This window comes from Enhydra lutris, unplaced genomic scaffold, assembly GCF_002288905.1.
Source record: "Enhydra lutris kenyoni isolate GAN:26980312 unplaced genomic scaffold, ASM228890v2 scaffoldscaffold23, whole genome shotgun sequence".
NCBI lineage: Eukaryota > Metazoa > Chordata > Mammalia > Carnivora > Mustelidae > Enhydra > Enhydra lutris.
Window position 1 is genome coordinate 14,056,736 of NW_019154107.1, and position 16,460 is coordinate 14,073,195.

The following is a 16,460-nucleotide window of genomic DNA, read 5'->3' on the forward strand; positions in this document are numbered from 1 at the left end:
TGGCCAATTCAATTAATGTTCTTAAGCGCCAGTATCCAGTTTGGATTATTCATTTTATTTCAATCAGTTATCTATTTATTTTTCCTCTCTGGACTTTAGAAATTTTATACTCCCTTTTATTGGGTTAATGGTTACTCCAAAGCTATTAACATGCACAAAACTTTTTATATGGTCTCTTTCTGAGCATTAAGAGGATCTTAGAGTCATTTATTCATCATTCATTCAACAAATGTATCCTGTATCACTTGCTAATCATTGCTTTTGGTTCTGAGGACACAGCAGTGGGGAAAAAACAAGAAAAAATTCCTGCATTTTTGGAACTTTCACTCTATGGAGAGAGACAGGTAATAAGATGAAGAATGGAAATATTTCTAACTTTCCTAGTAGTGCATTTTATGCAGAAAAATAAGTGGGGAAAGGATCTAGCAAGTGTGTGTGTTTCACTCAGAACACTTTCAAGTAAAGACTTGAATGAAGAGATGGAGGGGGCTGTGCAGATGTCTGGGGGAACAGTATTCTAGGTGTAAGGAACACAATGTAAAGGAAGCATGCCAGATAAGTTCCAGGAAGAGTGAAAAGGCCAATGGAGGTGGAGCAGAGTGAACAAGATTTAAAGTATTAAGAGATAAGGCCTGAGTGATAATAAGAAGTCAGGTCATATATCCCTTGAAATTAATGTAAGGATTTTGGATTTCACTTGGAAATAGATGGGAATTCACTGAGGCATTTGGAATAGTTAAAGACACACCTGATTTCTATTTTCAAGTGATGTGTCTGTCTATTGTGTTGAAAATAACTAAAGGGAAACAAAGATTTTTTAGCTGAAACTGAAACAGCAGTGTTGCCACTATAGTCCAGGGGAGAAGAGTGGTCCGGCTAAAAAAAATGTAGTGGTCATGAGGTTGTACCTGACATCAAAGTTACCAGACTAGATGAAAAGAGCAAAGCGTGGAGTATAAATAGAAAGGGTAAACTGTCAGGGTGCCTGAGTGGCTCAGTCAGTTAACCATCTGCTTTTGACTCAGGTCATGATCTCAGGGTCCTGGAATTGAGTCCTGCATAGGGCTCCTGGCTCAGTAGGGGATCTGCTTCTCCCTCTTCCTCTGCCCCTCTCCCTGCTTGTGTGCTCTCTTTCTCTCTCTCCCAAATAAATAAAATCTTCTTTAAAAAAAAAAGAGAAAATGTCCAAGGACTGAGCACTGAGACATTTCAGCAGTAGAGAAAGAGGTAACACCATGAGATGCTGACAAAGAACAGCCAGAAAAGTAGGAGGTAAACAAAGTGAAGAACTCAAAACAATCTCCCACTGGTGTCTAGTGTGTCCACTTTGTTTTTTTTTAATAAATAAATCAGACACTTTTATACTTAGTAAATGTTTGTTTAGATTTCTCCATTTATTAAGCATTTTCTTTGCCCATCATTCTTCTTTATATCTCAAATGTTCCATCTGGGGTCATTTTCCTTCTGGTTAGAAACCAGCCATGAGATGCAAACATGCCATGAAATATTATGTGGGCTTTAAAAATGTTTATGGAACTTATTTTTATGAACAAAGAAAAGGATGATATAATGTTTAGTAAAAGTTTAGGATATAAAATTATTTTAACACAACATGAAGATATATGGATGGATAACTGAATAACTTTAAACATGGCTAATTCTAAAAAAACAAAACAAAACAAAACAAAAAAACAAAAAAACAAAAACCCCTAACAACCCTGATAACTCTACAGTGAAGATCTCCCGCTAGTGAATGGACTCAATTTTTGTCTGGTAAGATCTTTATTTCAGTGTTTTTTTTTTTTTTTAAGTTTCTGTAAGTATACAAATCTAGGTTCCTAGGTGGTTTTTCTTTCATTATTTTTGAAGACATCCTACCACCTTCTGGCTTTTACTGTTGCTTGAAAATTTGCTGTCATTTATACATGTCAATACTTTCTAGGTAATCTATGTCCTAAACTGTGTGGAAAATTTTCTTTGTTTTTGGAATTCATCAGATTTATTATGAGGCTATATGGGTGTATTTTTTAAAAAATTTTCCTGCTTGAGATTTGCTTGATTTCCAACCTGGTTATTGAGATTTCAATAATTTTGGATATTCCTAAGGAATTGTCACTTCAAATACTGAATTTTTTCCATTCTCTCCATTCTTTCCTTATATATTTGACTTTCTCACTCCCTTTCTTATCCTTTTTCTTTTCATATTTCTATATTTTGGTCTCTGTTTATGCATTTTAGGTAATTTATTTTATCTATCTCCCAATTTTCTAACTCCCCATATCTTTTATATCTAATCTGATGCTTAACTTGTTCATTGAATTATTAATTTATTAAATTTTTCAATTTCTGGAAGTTCTAGTCAACTTTTTTCGAAACCTCGTGATCATTATCTTCTTACTGCATCTTGTCCCTAATTCCTACTTTGGATGCAAACTATTACTATTTTGAAAATATTTAACATATTTTTCATTCTGTATCTCACTAATTCACTATCTTCTGTCTTTGGGAGTTGTGTTCTGCTGTTTATTTCCTTGTGTGAATTGCCATTTTAATTCTAACCACATGTTCTTGGAACTTTATCTGTGGGAATTATTTAAAGTTTAGGTTTAGAGGCACCTGGGCTGCACAGTCAGTTAAGTGTCCGACTCTTGGTTTCTGGCTTATGTAGTGATTTCAGGTTGATGAGATGGAGTCCTGCATTGGGCTCCATACTCAGCTTGGAGTCTACTTGAGATTCTCTCTTCTCCCTCTGCCCCTCCCACTCATGCTCTCTCCCTCTCTGTTGCTCTCTAAATAATTTTAAAATAAATAGTAAAGTCTAGGTTTAAGCAGTGCTAAATGAGAAAAATTTGTATTTGCTTTTGTCAGGTTTATTTGACACTACCAACTGAGAGAAACTTAAGATTTTGGCTTTTGCCTTTTTAGGACACCTATCAGTGTGAACTCTGGACACCAACCCTTGTGCATACTGTCCTTCAAACCAGTGACCATAATAAAAATATTTTGGAACTCCTTCAACATTTTTGGTGGCTCATAATATCTCTTAATTCTTTAAGAAAAGAGTTACTAATTTTATCTTGAGGCTCAAATATCTAGTCAAAGTTGCATGGATAATGAGAGATGCAGGATATAGGTTTTCTTGTTCCAAGTATAGAGATCGCAACTTAATATTAGTTCATCTAACGTGGGTAGAACCTTTTTTATAAATCATGGTCTTATCTTGATTTTGCAATGGTAATCTGATAGAAATTTGGAGATATTTTTAATTATTGTAAGAACCTTCAATTAAATGAGCCACTTGTGATGACATATCTGTGTGCTGTTCCTTTACAAGGTATTTATATATTCTGTTTTTCCATACATAATTTAATTCATCTTGGTTGGGACACCAATGTATTTCTGCATTTGTGGGTTGTCCTTAAGTTCTGGGAAATTTTTGGCTATTGCCTCTTAAATATTGTCTCTCCTGTGTTCCTTGTCTTCTCCTGTTGTGATTATATTAGTCATAAACTTCTTACACTGTTCTCTCAGTCTGTCTTTCACATTTTACTTTTTTTGTTTTTATGTGATATTCTGATCATTTTACTATAATGAGTTTCTAATTTTCTCTTCACATTTGTTTAATTAGGTGTTTAACACATACACTTAGCTTTTTGCTTCAATGACTAGTTTTGGGCTTCTATAAGCTTTACTTGAGGTATTACCATCATAAATACCTGTGTATTTTTTTGTGTGTCTGGTGGTTTTATAAATTAATGCTTATTTTATTCCTTTCTTGTTTTCAACATATTTACTTTTCTATATCCAGTGCTTTTCTATTATTTTAAGTTCATGAAGTACTAATTGTCTCATGATGTTAGATGACTCTAAAACACCATGAATTCATTTCTTCCTATGGGTTGTAATATTTTGCAGTGAGCCAACATTCAATATTTGAGTGTATATAGAACTCTGAAAAGAATGACTTATTGTATGACTGTGGGAGTGGACCTCACTGATTTCACAAATATGGGACCCATTTTATGTTAATTTCTCATCTTAGTAATCTAGAGGCTTATGGTTAGTATATAACAGACCTCCTACACTGTTTTAATTATCAAAGATTTTTCATCCCCAGCCAGAATCCTTGAAAGACAGAATTCGGCCTGTAGGTCGGACTGATCTATTAACCATGCACATGTGGAGTAAAGACATTTGTGAGGTAAAAACACACGTGGAGTAAAAACATTGAAGTTTCTATGTTTAAACTGGACCTTTCATTTTCTATATCTATACAGATGTTGTATAAGACCACATGTAGAAGATCTTAAAACATTCTTTTAACCACTGGATCCTCAATCCAGTTTCACTATCACATGAGATAATATGCTCATTTATGGCAAAGAGAGGGAAGGAAGGTTCCATTATATATTTTGAGCTCAGCTATAACTTTAAAATTCTTTTAAAATTATATTTTATTCAGAATTTCCTTACATTTGAAAAAGAGGGATGAGGGAATCAGTGAGTCTGTCATCTTCCTGGAAGGTGATTCTACCTGAATACTGTACTAACAAACAACCATTTAACTGATTCTGTTACATAACTAGAGAATAGAAAAAAAATTACTATAGAAATTGCAGTAACTATTATGATCACAATCTAGGAAACACAGAACCTTGACTTACTTGGTTTCTTTCTTAACTCTTGTGATATGTTACTACAAAACTGAAGCTAAGAGGAGGAAACTTATAAGCAGCTCCCTCCTAGTTCATGTTCCATAGCAACCACTATTAGTTTTTTACATTCACAACTCTGATTATTAAAGAATATTCTGTCTCTAAGAAAATTATTTATGTTCCCAAATTCTCCAAGGATCCTGCATTGGCAGCTGACAATCTTTGTTGTTATTTCAAAGCAAAGAAAAAATATCTATGTAGCAATTATGCAAAGAAGATGTTTCCCCCCTAGTTTCAAAATTAATTTGTTATTATTATGTGACAGGAGAAAATATACCAAAAAATGAGCAATGAAATATCAAAACTGGGTTCAGGCATTATTTTACATGAGGTAATGACAGTCAGCTCTGTGGTTACTTTTCTTATGAAGCAATGCTTTCTTTTAATAAAGTCTAAATTAACAAAAGCATAATGGTATAGCAATGCTTTTCCCATTTCTTTTTTTTCTGAAGAACACTAGTTCTTCACAACTACTTGAGCAGGAATCCTATCAAAAAACTGAAATGAAATTTCCCCTTTTGTACTGCAACTATCCAGATGTGAAAGTCTGCAGAATTTATTTCCCTTGTAGAAATTCATAATCACATTTGCATATCAAAAGCCCTGCTAAGTTCTGGAGTAAAGAAACTTTGCTTAATTCAGTATTTCTCAAACTTCTTTCTTTATTGGTAGAGGCAAAATGGCAGAGGAAGAGCAGACTGAAATGACATCAGATCCCAGAAGTTCAGTTAGATAGGTATCAAACCATTCTGAACACCTACAAACTCAACAGGGGGTAGAAGAGGAACAGCGATTTTAGGAAGAGAAAATCGACCATTTTCTGAAAGGAGGACATGCAGAGAAGTGAATCTGAAGCAAGGGGAAGATAGACCATGGGGGGAAGGGCTGGCTCGTGGCAAGTGGTGGAGCAACGGAGCACAAAATCAGAACTTTTAAAAGTCTGCTCCACCGAGGGACATCGCTCCTGAGGCTAAGCGATGATGGAGCCCTCGCGGGTACAGTGTAGTCTCAGGTCCCCTGGGGGGTCACAGAAAGATTGGGGGTGTCTAAGTGTGGCAGAAATGCCAGGTATTGGAGCAGGGAAGCTGGCGGCAGAGATGGAGCCGAGGAGTTAGCTTTCAGCTCCGGATTAACTTAGACCATGATCCAAGGCACAGATGGACCCTTGCTCTTGGAGCAGGGACCGCACAAGTGGCAGATCCAGGAACACTCACCTTCATCCTCTGGGAGGGGCAGTACAGAGACTCCAAAGGGGGCCATGTGCCAGAGATAGAAATGCTCAGTCACAGGCGGGATAAGCACAGAGCGCAGCTGGAGACCAGGGAGGTGGGAATGATTGACCCCTTTTCTCCAAGGGTGCACTGAGGAGTGGGGCCCAAGATCTTGGCTCTTCCAGGCCAGAGATTGGGTGGCCGCCATTTTCATTCCTGTCCTCCAGTGCTCTACAGAAAGCGTTCAGGGAACAAAAGCTCCCAAGAGGGAACCAGAGCAGATTACTTAGCTCAGCCCCTGGAAAAGGGGGCGCAATTCTACCTTGGGCAAAGACATTTGAGAATCACTGCAACAAGCCCCTCCCCCAGAAGATCCGCAAGAATATCCAGCCAAATCCAAGCTCACTGATCAGAGCACAGTGGAATTCCAGAGTGAGGAGAAAGCAATGCATAGAATTCATGGCTTTTTCCCCATGATCCTTCAGTCTTGCAAAGTTAATTTTTATTTTATTTTATTTTTTTCTTATTCTATTTTTTTCAACTTTTCCTCTTTCCTTTTTTCAAACATTTTTAAACTAGTTTATCTTAACAATATTTTCTTAAAAAATATTTTTAAATCTTCATTGTTATAGTTATATTTTATACCTTCATTGTATTTAACCTTATTTTTTGTATACATATAGGTTTTTATTTTCTAAAAATTTTGGGATACAATTTCTTCTAATAGATCAAAATACACCTTAATCTAGCACATGGCTTTGTTCTAGTCTCCATCCTGAGCACATTCTCTCAACTTTTTTTCTTTATCCAACCAACTTATCAATTCCTTTTTTAAGAATTTTTTAAAAATTTTCATCTTTACAGTCATATTCCATAACTTCATTGTGTTTACCCTTATTTTTGTATATATATATAAGTTTTTCTTTCTTTAAAATTTTGGGAGGTAGTTTCTTCTAAGAGACCAAAATACACCAAAAATCGAGTGGGTTGTTCTATTCACCAGCTATATATATATATACGTATTTTTTTTTTTTTTACTTCTTTTTCCCCCCATTCTTCTCCCACCAGTTTTGGATCTCTTCTGATTTGGTTAGCATACATTTTTCTGGTGTCTTTGCCAGCCTTTTAGTATTTTATTTTCTCATTCATGTATTCTTATCTGGATAAAGTGACAAGGTGGAAAAAACTCAACATAAAAAAAAGAACAAGAGGCAATACCACCAGCAAGGGACCTAATCAATACAGACATTGGTAATATGTCATAACTAGAGTTCAGAATGATGATTCCCAAGGTGCTAGCTGGGCTCAGAAAAGTCATGGAAGTTATTAGAGAAACCCTTTTTGGAGAAATAAAATCCGTTTCTGGAGAAATAAAAGAACTAAAGTCTAACCAAGTTGAAATAAAAAAAACTATTAATGAGGTACAATAAAAAAACAGAGGCTCTTACTGCCAGGATACATGAGGCAGAAGAAAGAGTTAGTGATATAGAAGACCAAATGACAGAGAATTAAGAAGCTGAGCAAAGAGAGACAAACAACTACTAGATCATGAGGGGAGATTTCAAGAGATAAGTGATACCATAAAATGAAACATTATCAGAATAATTGGGATTCCAGAAGAAAAAGAAAGAGAGAGGGGGCAGAAGGTATATTGGAGTGAATTATAGCAGAGAATTTCCCTAATATGGCAAAGGGAACAAGCATCAAAATCCAGGAGGGACAGACAAGCCCCTCAAAATCAGTAAAAATTAGGTCCACACCTCATCATCTAATAGTAAAACTTGCAAGTCTTAGTGACAAAGAGAAAATCCTGAAAGCAGCTTGGGACAAGAGTCTGTAATTGGACAGCCACATGCAGAAAAATGAAACTGGACCATTTCCTTATACCACACATGAAAATAGACTCAAAACGAATGAAAGACCTCAATGTGAGATAGGAATCCATCAAAATCCTTGAGGAGAACACAGGCAGCAACTCTTCGACCTCAGCCACAGCAACTTCTTCCTAGAAACATTGCCAAACTCAAGGGAAGCAAGGGCAAAAATGAACTATTGGGATTTCATCAAGATAAAAAAGCTTTTACACAGCAAAGGAAACAGTCAACAAAACCAAAAGAAAACTGACAGAATGGGAGAAGATATCTGCAAATGACATATCAGATAAAGGGCTAGTGTCCAAAATCTATAAAGAGCTTATCAAACTCAACACCCAAAGAACAAATAATCCAATCAAGAAATGGGCAGAAGACATGAACAGACATTTCTGCAAAGAAGACATCCAGATGGCCAACAGACACATGAAAAAGTGCTCCACATCACTCGGCATCAGGGAAATACAAATCAAAACTACAATGAGATACCACCTCACACCAGTCAGAATGGCTAAAATTAACAAGTCAGGAAATGACAGATGCTGGCGAGGATGCGGAGAAAGGGGAACCCTCCTACACTGTTGGTGGGAATGCAAGCTGGTGCAGCTACTCTGGAAAACAGCATGGAGGTTCCTCAAAAAGTTGAAAATAGAGCTACCCTATGACCCAGCAATTGCACTCCTGGCTATTTACCCTAAGGATACAAATGTAGTGATCCGAAGGGGCACATGCACCCAAATATTTATAGCAGCAATGTCCACAATAGCCAAACTATGGAAAGAACCTAGATGTCCATCAACAGATGAATGGATAAAGAAGAAGTGGTATAGGGGTGTGTGTGTGTGTGTGTGTGTGTGTGTGTGTGTGTGTATAATGGAATACTATGCAGTCATCAAAAGAAATGAAATGAAATCTTGCCAATTGCAACGACGTTGGTGGAACTAGAGGATATTATGCTGAATGAAATAAGTCAATCAAAGAAAGAAAATTATCAATATGATCTCCCTGATATGAGGAATTTGAGAGGCAGAGTTGGGGATTTGGGGGGTAGGGAAGGAAAAAAATGAAACAAGATGGGATCGGGAGGGAGACAAACCATAAGAGACTCTTAATCTCACAAAACAAACTGAGGGTTGCCACGGGGAGAGGGGTGTGGAGAGGGTGGTTGGGTTATAAACACTGGGGAGGGTATGTGATATGGTGAGTGTGGTGAAGTGTGTAAGCCTGATGATTCACAGACCAGTACCCCTGGAGCAAAAAATACATTATACATTAAAATAATTAATGAAAAAAAACCCTTCTTTCTTTTGAACAACTCTCACTCTATTTCAGGAAGCACTGAATCCACATGTAGTGTCTTCCCCTTCCTACATGTGCCCTTGGACAAATACAATTAACCTCATTTATATTTTCTTTAGTATAAAATGACAATGAAAATAAGAAGGTTATTAATAAGAAGGTTATTAGTGGAAACAAACTGGATATACATGAAAGTTCTTTATAGAGATGTAAGGTTCTATTCAAATTCAAACAATTTTTTTAAAGTGGAGGAATGCTCACACTATAAAAGTGGTTTTTTCTTAAAAAATTATTCACCTAAGGAACTAATTTATTTAATACATTTCTTTAGCATTTAAAGTGAAACTACTAACAAAACTCATTTTCTGCCTACTTTTCAAGAACTTGTCTCTTTTAGAAATGTATACTTCTAATGTTGTTAACATACCTTCCTGTAATTTACTCTGATGTACTAAAAACTAACCTTTATAATAGAGTATCATAATCCTGCTCATATTCACCACCTCAGTGTTAAACTTCAGAAACTTTGTCTTGTCTCAGTATAACACTTCTGGAAGTAACTGTAATGAAATCTACTGTACGAGAGAGTCATTTCTCTAGAGTTATTATGTTATGATGACCCAATTGACATAAATACTTATAAGAAGTATAAAAATATTCTTAAAGTACAAAAAAAAACCTGTTAAGTATTACCTGTCCAGATTATATGTCAAAGTTCTACTAAATGTTTATTGCTGATAAATGGAAGGACAGCTGAGTTACAGCACCCATGTAAAAGTCTAGGTGAAAAATATTCTGTGAAAAAGCAAAACGTACGAAGGCCCTGAAATGGAAATGGTGATGGCATGTTTAAGTATGGAGGAGACACTTTTACACCTGTATGACAGGGAGAATGGCAAAAAAAGGAGACAAAGTTGGAGTAATAAGACAGGCAAGAACCAAATCATGTAAAATCTTGGGATTTCATTGAAAGGGTAGTGAGCAACAGGGGTTTGAGAGAATCTTACTTATGCTTTAGGAGCCCCTGGCTTCACAGAAAGAATACCATGTAGGTGGGCAAAGACCAGAAGCAAGGATTAGAGACTGTTGAAGTAACCCAGATGAGAGATCATTGTGCTGTAGACTAAGGTTTCCACAATGCAGATACTGAGTGGTCTGATTAAAGCTGTATTTTCTGAGTAGAACCAAAAGAAACTGAAATGAATTACAAGGATTACAGAAGAGAAAAGAACAATTATGGATGATGTCTAGGTTTTGAACTTAAGTGACAGGGTAATTTACTAATGCCCACAGAGCTGGTTTGGAGCCAAATTATGTAGAGGTGACAATCAGTTAATTCCTGATTAGGGTATGTTAACATTTCACATATCTGTTAGGCATCCAAAAGAAGTTGAAGAAGTTGTCAGATATAAACGTTGAATATCAGCATTATTTACTTGATCTTTGAAGGTATAGGATATGCAGGGCAAGTTGAGTTGTTGTATTTAGAAAAGGGACATTTCTTTGCCATCTTTTACTCTGATATTTGCATTATTTTTGCTCCCATTCCTGGGACAGGTCATGTATGCATACCTATTCCAAAGGGTTACTTTTTTTTTTTTTCGCTTCTGAGAAACATATTAATTAGCAATAATTCATACTGAACACATTAGGTACAAACCTTATATTTGTTTGACCCTCTTACAATGAGCCCCTTATTTATTATATTCTTCTTTATAATTCTTATAAGAATTCTTTATAATTCTTTATAATAGAATTCTTTATAATTCTTTATAATTCTTATCTTATAATTATAATTATATTCTTCTTTGAGTCAAAAACTTCTACATTCTCATAGCCTTCTGTTTCCCTTTGCAGCACTTGCTACAATTTTGGTGGCTGAGTACAAGACTAATAAAAAAAAAAAAATCCTTCCTTATATATAGACTTCTAGATAGCTTTATATAGCTTGCTCCTTCTTCCTGGCTTCATTTTGCTTTTTCACACTAGCACATAGCTTATTAATTCAGCAATAATATACAGGTAATAAATTCTCATAGTTGTGCTTATCTGAAAGTACTTGTATGTCTGAAAATATTTTGTCTTCACTTTTGAATCACAGTTTACAGGACATTTGAAAATTTGCCTAGCATATGAAGATGTTATTTCATTGTCTTCCAGTATCTGTTATTGATGAAAAGTCTTCTGTCAACTTTGTCGCCTTGCAGGTATTCTGCTTTTGATCCTTAGTAGCTTTTATGACACCTTCCTCACCACTGATGTTCTGAGTTTCATTCAGACTTTGCTAGGTGTGACTTTTTATTTATTCCAGTCTAGTTGAGCTTTATTCAACTTGAGGACTCCTGTAAACTGAGATTTATTCAATTTTCTTAAATGGCAGTCATTTATATAAAATACTGTCTCTTCCCCCGGCTTTCCACTTTTTCAATCCGGAACTCTTTTCATGCATATATATGAGTTTTTTATTCCATTCTCTACATATTCCAGTATTTTCAGCAAAGCAAAATTATCCTCAATCTCCTTCAATGAATATATTCATTACTCTTCTATGATGAATCCACTATTTAAAAAGCTGTTTGAGTTATTATTTTAATAATTGTAGTTTAATCTCAAGATGTTTTATTTTTCAAACCTTCCTTTTCACCATTCAAAATGGCCTATTTTTATTGTATGAATTCCACTACATCCTTTTAAAAATCTTTTTGAACATTAAAAAAAAAACCAATTACTTAAAAAAATTTAAACACTTATTTTAATGTCCTTTGCTGATTGTTCTCTTATCTCTGATTTCCTCAGATGTGCATTCTCCTTTTATTTTTTGGCATCTGTTAACATCATCCATAAAATGAATTTTTTCTTATCCATTGTAATTTTAGTCTGTGAGCTTATTTTCCTTAGGAGTTCCTGGATTGTGGTGGTACTTTCTTTGTGTAATTTTTTGGCTGTATTTTCTTGAGCTCTGGGAGATTAATTTTCAAATGCTACAATTATACTTAATAAAAATTACATGTAATTTACTATTGAGAAATTTTCAAAGCCTTCAGTTTTTTTCCGTGTCTCTTTCTCTACTTGTACATAGATGAAAAGAATTTAGAAAGAGAACTCTTGACATGTTTTTGGGGAACTATGCCTTCATTGGTAGAATCACCATCTTTGTACGAAACTTCCTGCAAATGCTTTGTGACTCTGGTTACAACTACATGTTGAAGGATGAGGGACTCTAATTTGTAATCTACACTGAACAAAATAGATCTATCCTTGTTAATAACATAAATCTATGGTACATGCCAAGCTGAATCCTCTTAACAGTCTATAAAGACATAAAATTTAAAAATAATGTCTCTTTTCCAGTGTTATATACAGAAAGAAGAAAAATTTTTGATTAATTGAGCTCCTATAATACAACAGGTGTTTTATAAATATTACTATATTTTGTTATCACAAAAGTCCATATTCCCCATTGTACAGATGAGGGAAATCAGGCTGAAAGATATTTATTTACCCATGAGCATACAGCTAGAAAACAGAGTAGGATTCATATTCTGGACTGTTCATCCCAGGGACTGTTCTTTTTACTAGACCACACAGGTGTTATAAAACATCCTACAGAAAAGTTCCTTATGTTCAGTTTACAATCATTGCTTGGTTTTCACTGATCACCCAGGTCTGCAAGTCAACAGGAAGTATAATTAGAACTGTCTTCTATTCCTAACTAGGGCAGGGCCTTCAGCTTGCTGAATACTTGGAGAAAAATTTACCTGCTTCATCCCGATCTGTTTTCCCTTTTTTGGGGTCTCTAGGATTGTCCTGAGGACCATCATTTGGAGATACTCTATTCTGCTTTCGTCTGCATTCTTGTTTGGTCCAGGGCTGCCTCATGGTTCCCTCAAAGTTCCAGACCTTGTCTGAGCTTTATTATTGCCATATATAGCTCTGACATAGACATAGTCCCTGAAGTGCACACATTTAAAACTGCTTAGTCCATTTTTAAGACTTTATCTCTAAAATACAGAAAATTAATTGCTCATTTTATTTTTTAAAAGATTTTATTTATTTATTTGACAGACAGAAATCACAAGTAGGCAGAGAGGCAGGCAGAGAGAGGGGGGGGAGGCAGGCTCCCTGTTGAGCAGAGAGCCCGATGCGGGGCTCGATCCCAGGACCCTGGATCATGACCTGAGCGGAAGGCAGAGGCTTTAACCCACTGAGCCACCCAGGCGCCCTAATTTCTCATTTTAAACACAACTCTCAAATGTTAAGCACTTTCGAGTACTCCCTGCAATCTGGAATTGTTACTCCTAAGATATGAAAGGCTAACTGAAAATCAAGAAGTACAAATGAAGTCTAGAACTTACATCTAGAGAAGACGAGAAAGGGAAACTTGGAAGAATGAAAGATGAGACAAATAGAGAAGGGGAACGAGGGGGAGGTAAAGAATACTGAAGTTATGATGACCTGTGCTGTATCAGAGCCACTGTGGGATTATTCCAAACATAACTTTTGGTTAAGTTATTCACTTATGGCTGGCTAATCTCTAATGGCCTCACTGTATGATAATTGGGAAAGATGACTCTAAATACGTTGGTGGACATGTGAAATGTTTTTCAATATATATTAGTAACCAGTAGAATAAAGATACATCTTGTATCTATCTATCTATCTATCTATTTTTTAGGCCTAATAAAAATTCAAAGCCAAATATAACTGTAATATTAAATTGATTGTTCTTCATATATACTGTTACTACTTCTGTTATCATGGATACCCCAGAGTTCATATAAAAATATATGCCAAGGGCGCCTGGGTGTCTCAGTCCTTTAAGTGACTTTGTTTGGCTCAGGTCATGATTTCAGGGTCCTGGGATCAAGCCCCCATTGGACTCCATGCTCAGTGGGATGTCTGCTTCTCCCTCTCCCTCTACCCATCCCTCTGCCCATGCTCACACACATGCTTTCTCTCTTTCTTAGATGATAGATAGATAGATAGATAAAATCTTTTAAAAAATATATATTGCCCACTCCAGGAACCTTCTGAAGTTTTGTACTCACCTTCTGAAATTTGGTTCTCTATATTTAGTTATAAAATCAAGAAGAAACCGTTTATGGGGAAAACACATCTTAACATTTTACTACGACTTTAAAAATTTTATGCTGGTTTACATGTCCTAGGTTTATTTTACCAATCATCATTATGTTTTACAAATATGCATTGAGAGCCCTTTATGTATAAGGATGTAATGACATTTTAAGTGGGTGGTTTGTGGAGATTTTTGATCCTGTGTCCATTTAACTATAAAATGTTAATAACTTACCTTACCCAGGTTGTAAAAAAATCTAATCCTGCATATAGGATGTGTCAAGATATGGGGAAAATTGGAATGGAGAAATTAGTTAGTAGTCAGATAAATCAAAGCAAGGGACTTCTCCTTGAATGATCTATTAAATTCAGTGAAAATATTTTACTTGAATTTTCTTTATGGTTGCCTTAATCTTTGAATTCATTTGTATCCACAGGCACAGTCTTTCTCTTAGTGTAAGCTGCAGTGATTTATGATATATTATGTTCATAACATCTAATAGAAAGGATAATAGGCTGAAATGTGCAATCAGCTGGAATAGGACTTCAAATGTAATATAGTCTCAATATATTATATTACTTCTTCCAACTTCTCAGAATATTCAGCTGTTATTAAATCTTAGGGTCATGAATTTCATCAAAAACAGTGTATTCATGGATTTTTCTAATGTTTTGTAAAAAGAAGTAACAATAATATGTTGTATATTTTCTCTTGGTTAATAAGCAGCATAACAAAATTATATGCTTATAAAATAAAGCTATGGTATCTAAGGCATATTTTAAAGTACCCCATATTAAATGGAATCAACAATATCACATAAGAAATTCCACAAAGTCCCATCTGAAGGTTGAAACAAATGAAACTGTCATTTACATAGATCAAAAATGACTGAGTATCTGTTGGTTTCATATAATTCAACATAACATATTAAGAAATCCTTATTTCCCAGCCTTAACGTATTTGTTTTGTGAGAAGCACTATTTTTGCATAATTACATAGCAGTAACCATTCCTCTTCACTTTATGATATCTCGGAATAGGAACAAAAAATGTATTTGTTAGAAAAAATCCTATGGTTTATACCCTATTACAAATAAAGAGCTAGGAAGAACAAATTTATGATTATGGATTGCCTTTTTAAGGAGAAAATCACCAAATATCCATCCAGTTGTTTGAAAGAACAGTTGTTCCTTTTCCCTTCAGCTTGTAATATTTCATTGGTCACAATATTTGATATTTTTCAATCTGCTATCAGTCATAAACCATCTTACTAGGCATCCACTTCTAAAAAGCCTTTTAACCCATTAAGTAGCCAAGCCAGATACGAGGACTAAACTACTATTGTAAGTCAATAAGATGAGGTTCTTATTCAAGGAGATATAAGAAGATGTCTCACAAAAGATTTATTATTTACCATGTATACATTTAAAAAGTAAAATTAGCATGGGATGGTCTCAGGAAAGCAATATGTATTTTTGGATTTGACACTGAAATAATGTAAATGTATGATCAATTGACAAATTCACATTGCCAATGTTATGAAAAAAATGATGTGGCAAAACAAATTAAGATGCAGTTTTCATTTCTGATAAAGGGCCTGTTCCCTATGTGCTGTTAATTTACCGTGCTTTTAATCTGAAAAACTAAGCACTAGTGTTGCAGAAGCCCAAAGTGAGGGGAAACTGCTAACTTTCAGAATGCATATTAGAAGTCTGAAATTGCACCCAAATTTTGTTTTATTTTTTTGTTTTTGTTTTTGGGGTTTTTGTTTTGTTTTGTTTTTCCATTTGTTAGTAGGCCTCTCTTATTAGGTAGTAGTTGCAAACACATACATGGGTTTGCCAATAACAACTCACAATTTGTGCAAAGTTGAGTCTTCGAAACTGAGCAAATTTGCTCTCAATTTCCCGCCAGCGCTTGCTGAGCTGAATCTGAGTTGGCTCCACTGCCATTGCGGCCCCATCCTCAGACAAGCCCTCAGCTTGCCTACGCACTGCGTTCAGCTCCTCTTTCTTCTTCTGCAATTCACGATCAATTTCCTATTGAGCAAAATCAATACAGGGCCCAGGGCAGTTAGCTAACCACATCAACCAACCCGCAAGCAGCACATACTTCTCTCAGAAATTTCAAAGGCTGTTGTCATTTTATTGTCATGTTCCGTAATTTACAAATATGGAAGCCATCACGGTCATCTTCACCAAGAATCAAAATGCTATTTTCAGTTATCTTTCAAATGCTCAGTTTTAGATATTCTAATTAAGAAAATATTTAAATTCATCTAACATTTT

The 16,460-nt window shown here is 35.3% G+C and overlaps 1 protein-coding gene across 1 annotated transcript in view; it reads right to left on the reverse strand.

The window, feature by feature from the left end:
* Positions 1-16,460, reverse strand: part of LOC111150534 (dystrophin) — a 2,087,545-nt gene that overhangs the window by 1,188,370 nt on the left and 882,715 nt on the right. The window contains exon 41 of the mRNA XM_022508030.1: positions 16,029-16,211. Within this exon, the coding sequence (XP_022363738.1) occupies positions 16,029-16,211 (183 nt within the window). The remainder of the gene's footprint in view (positions 1-16,028; positions 16,212-16,460) is intronic.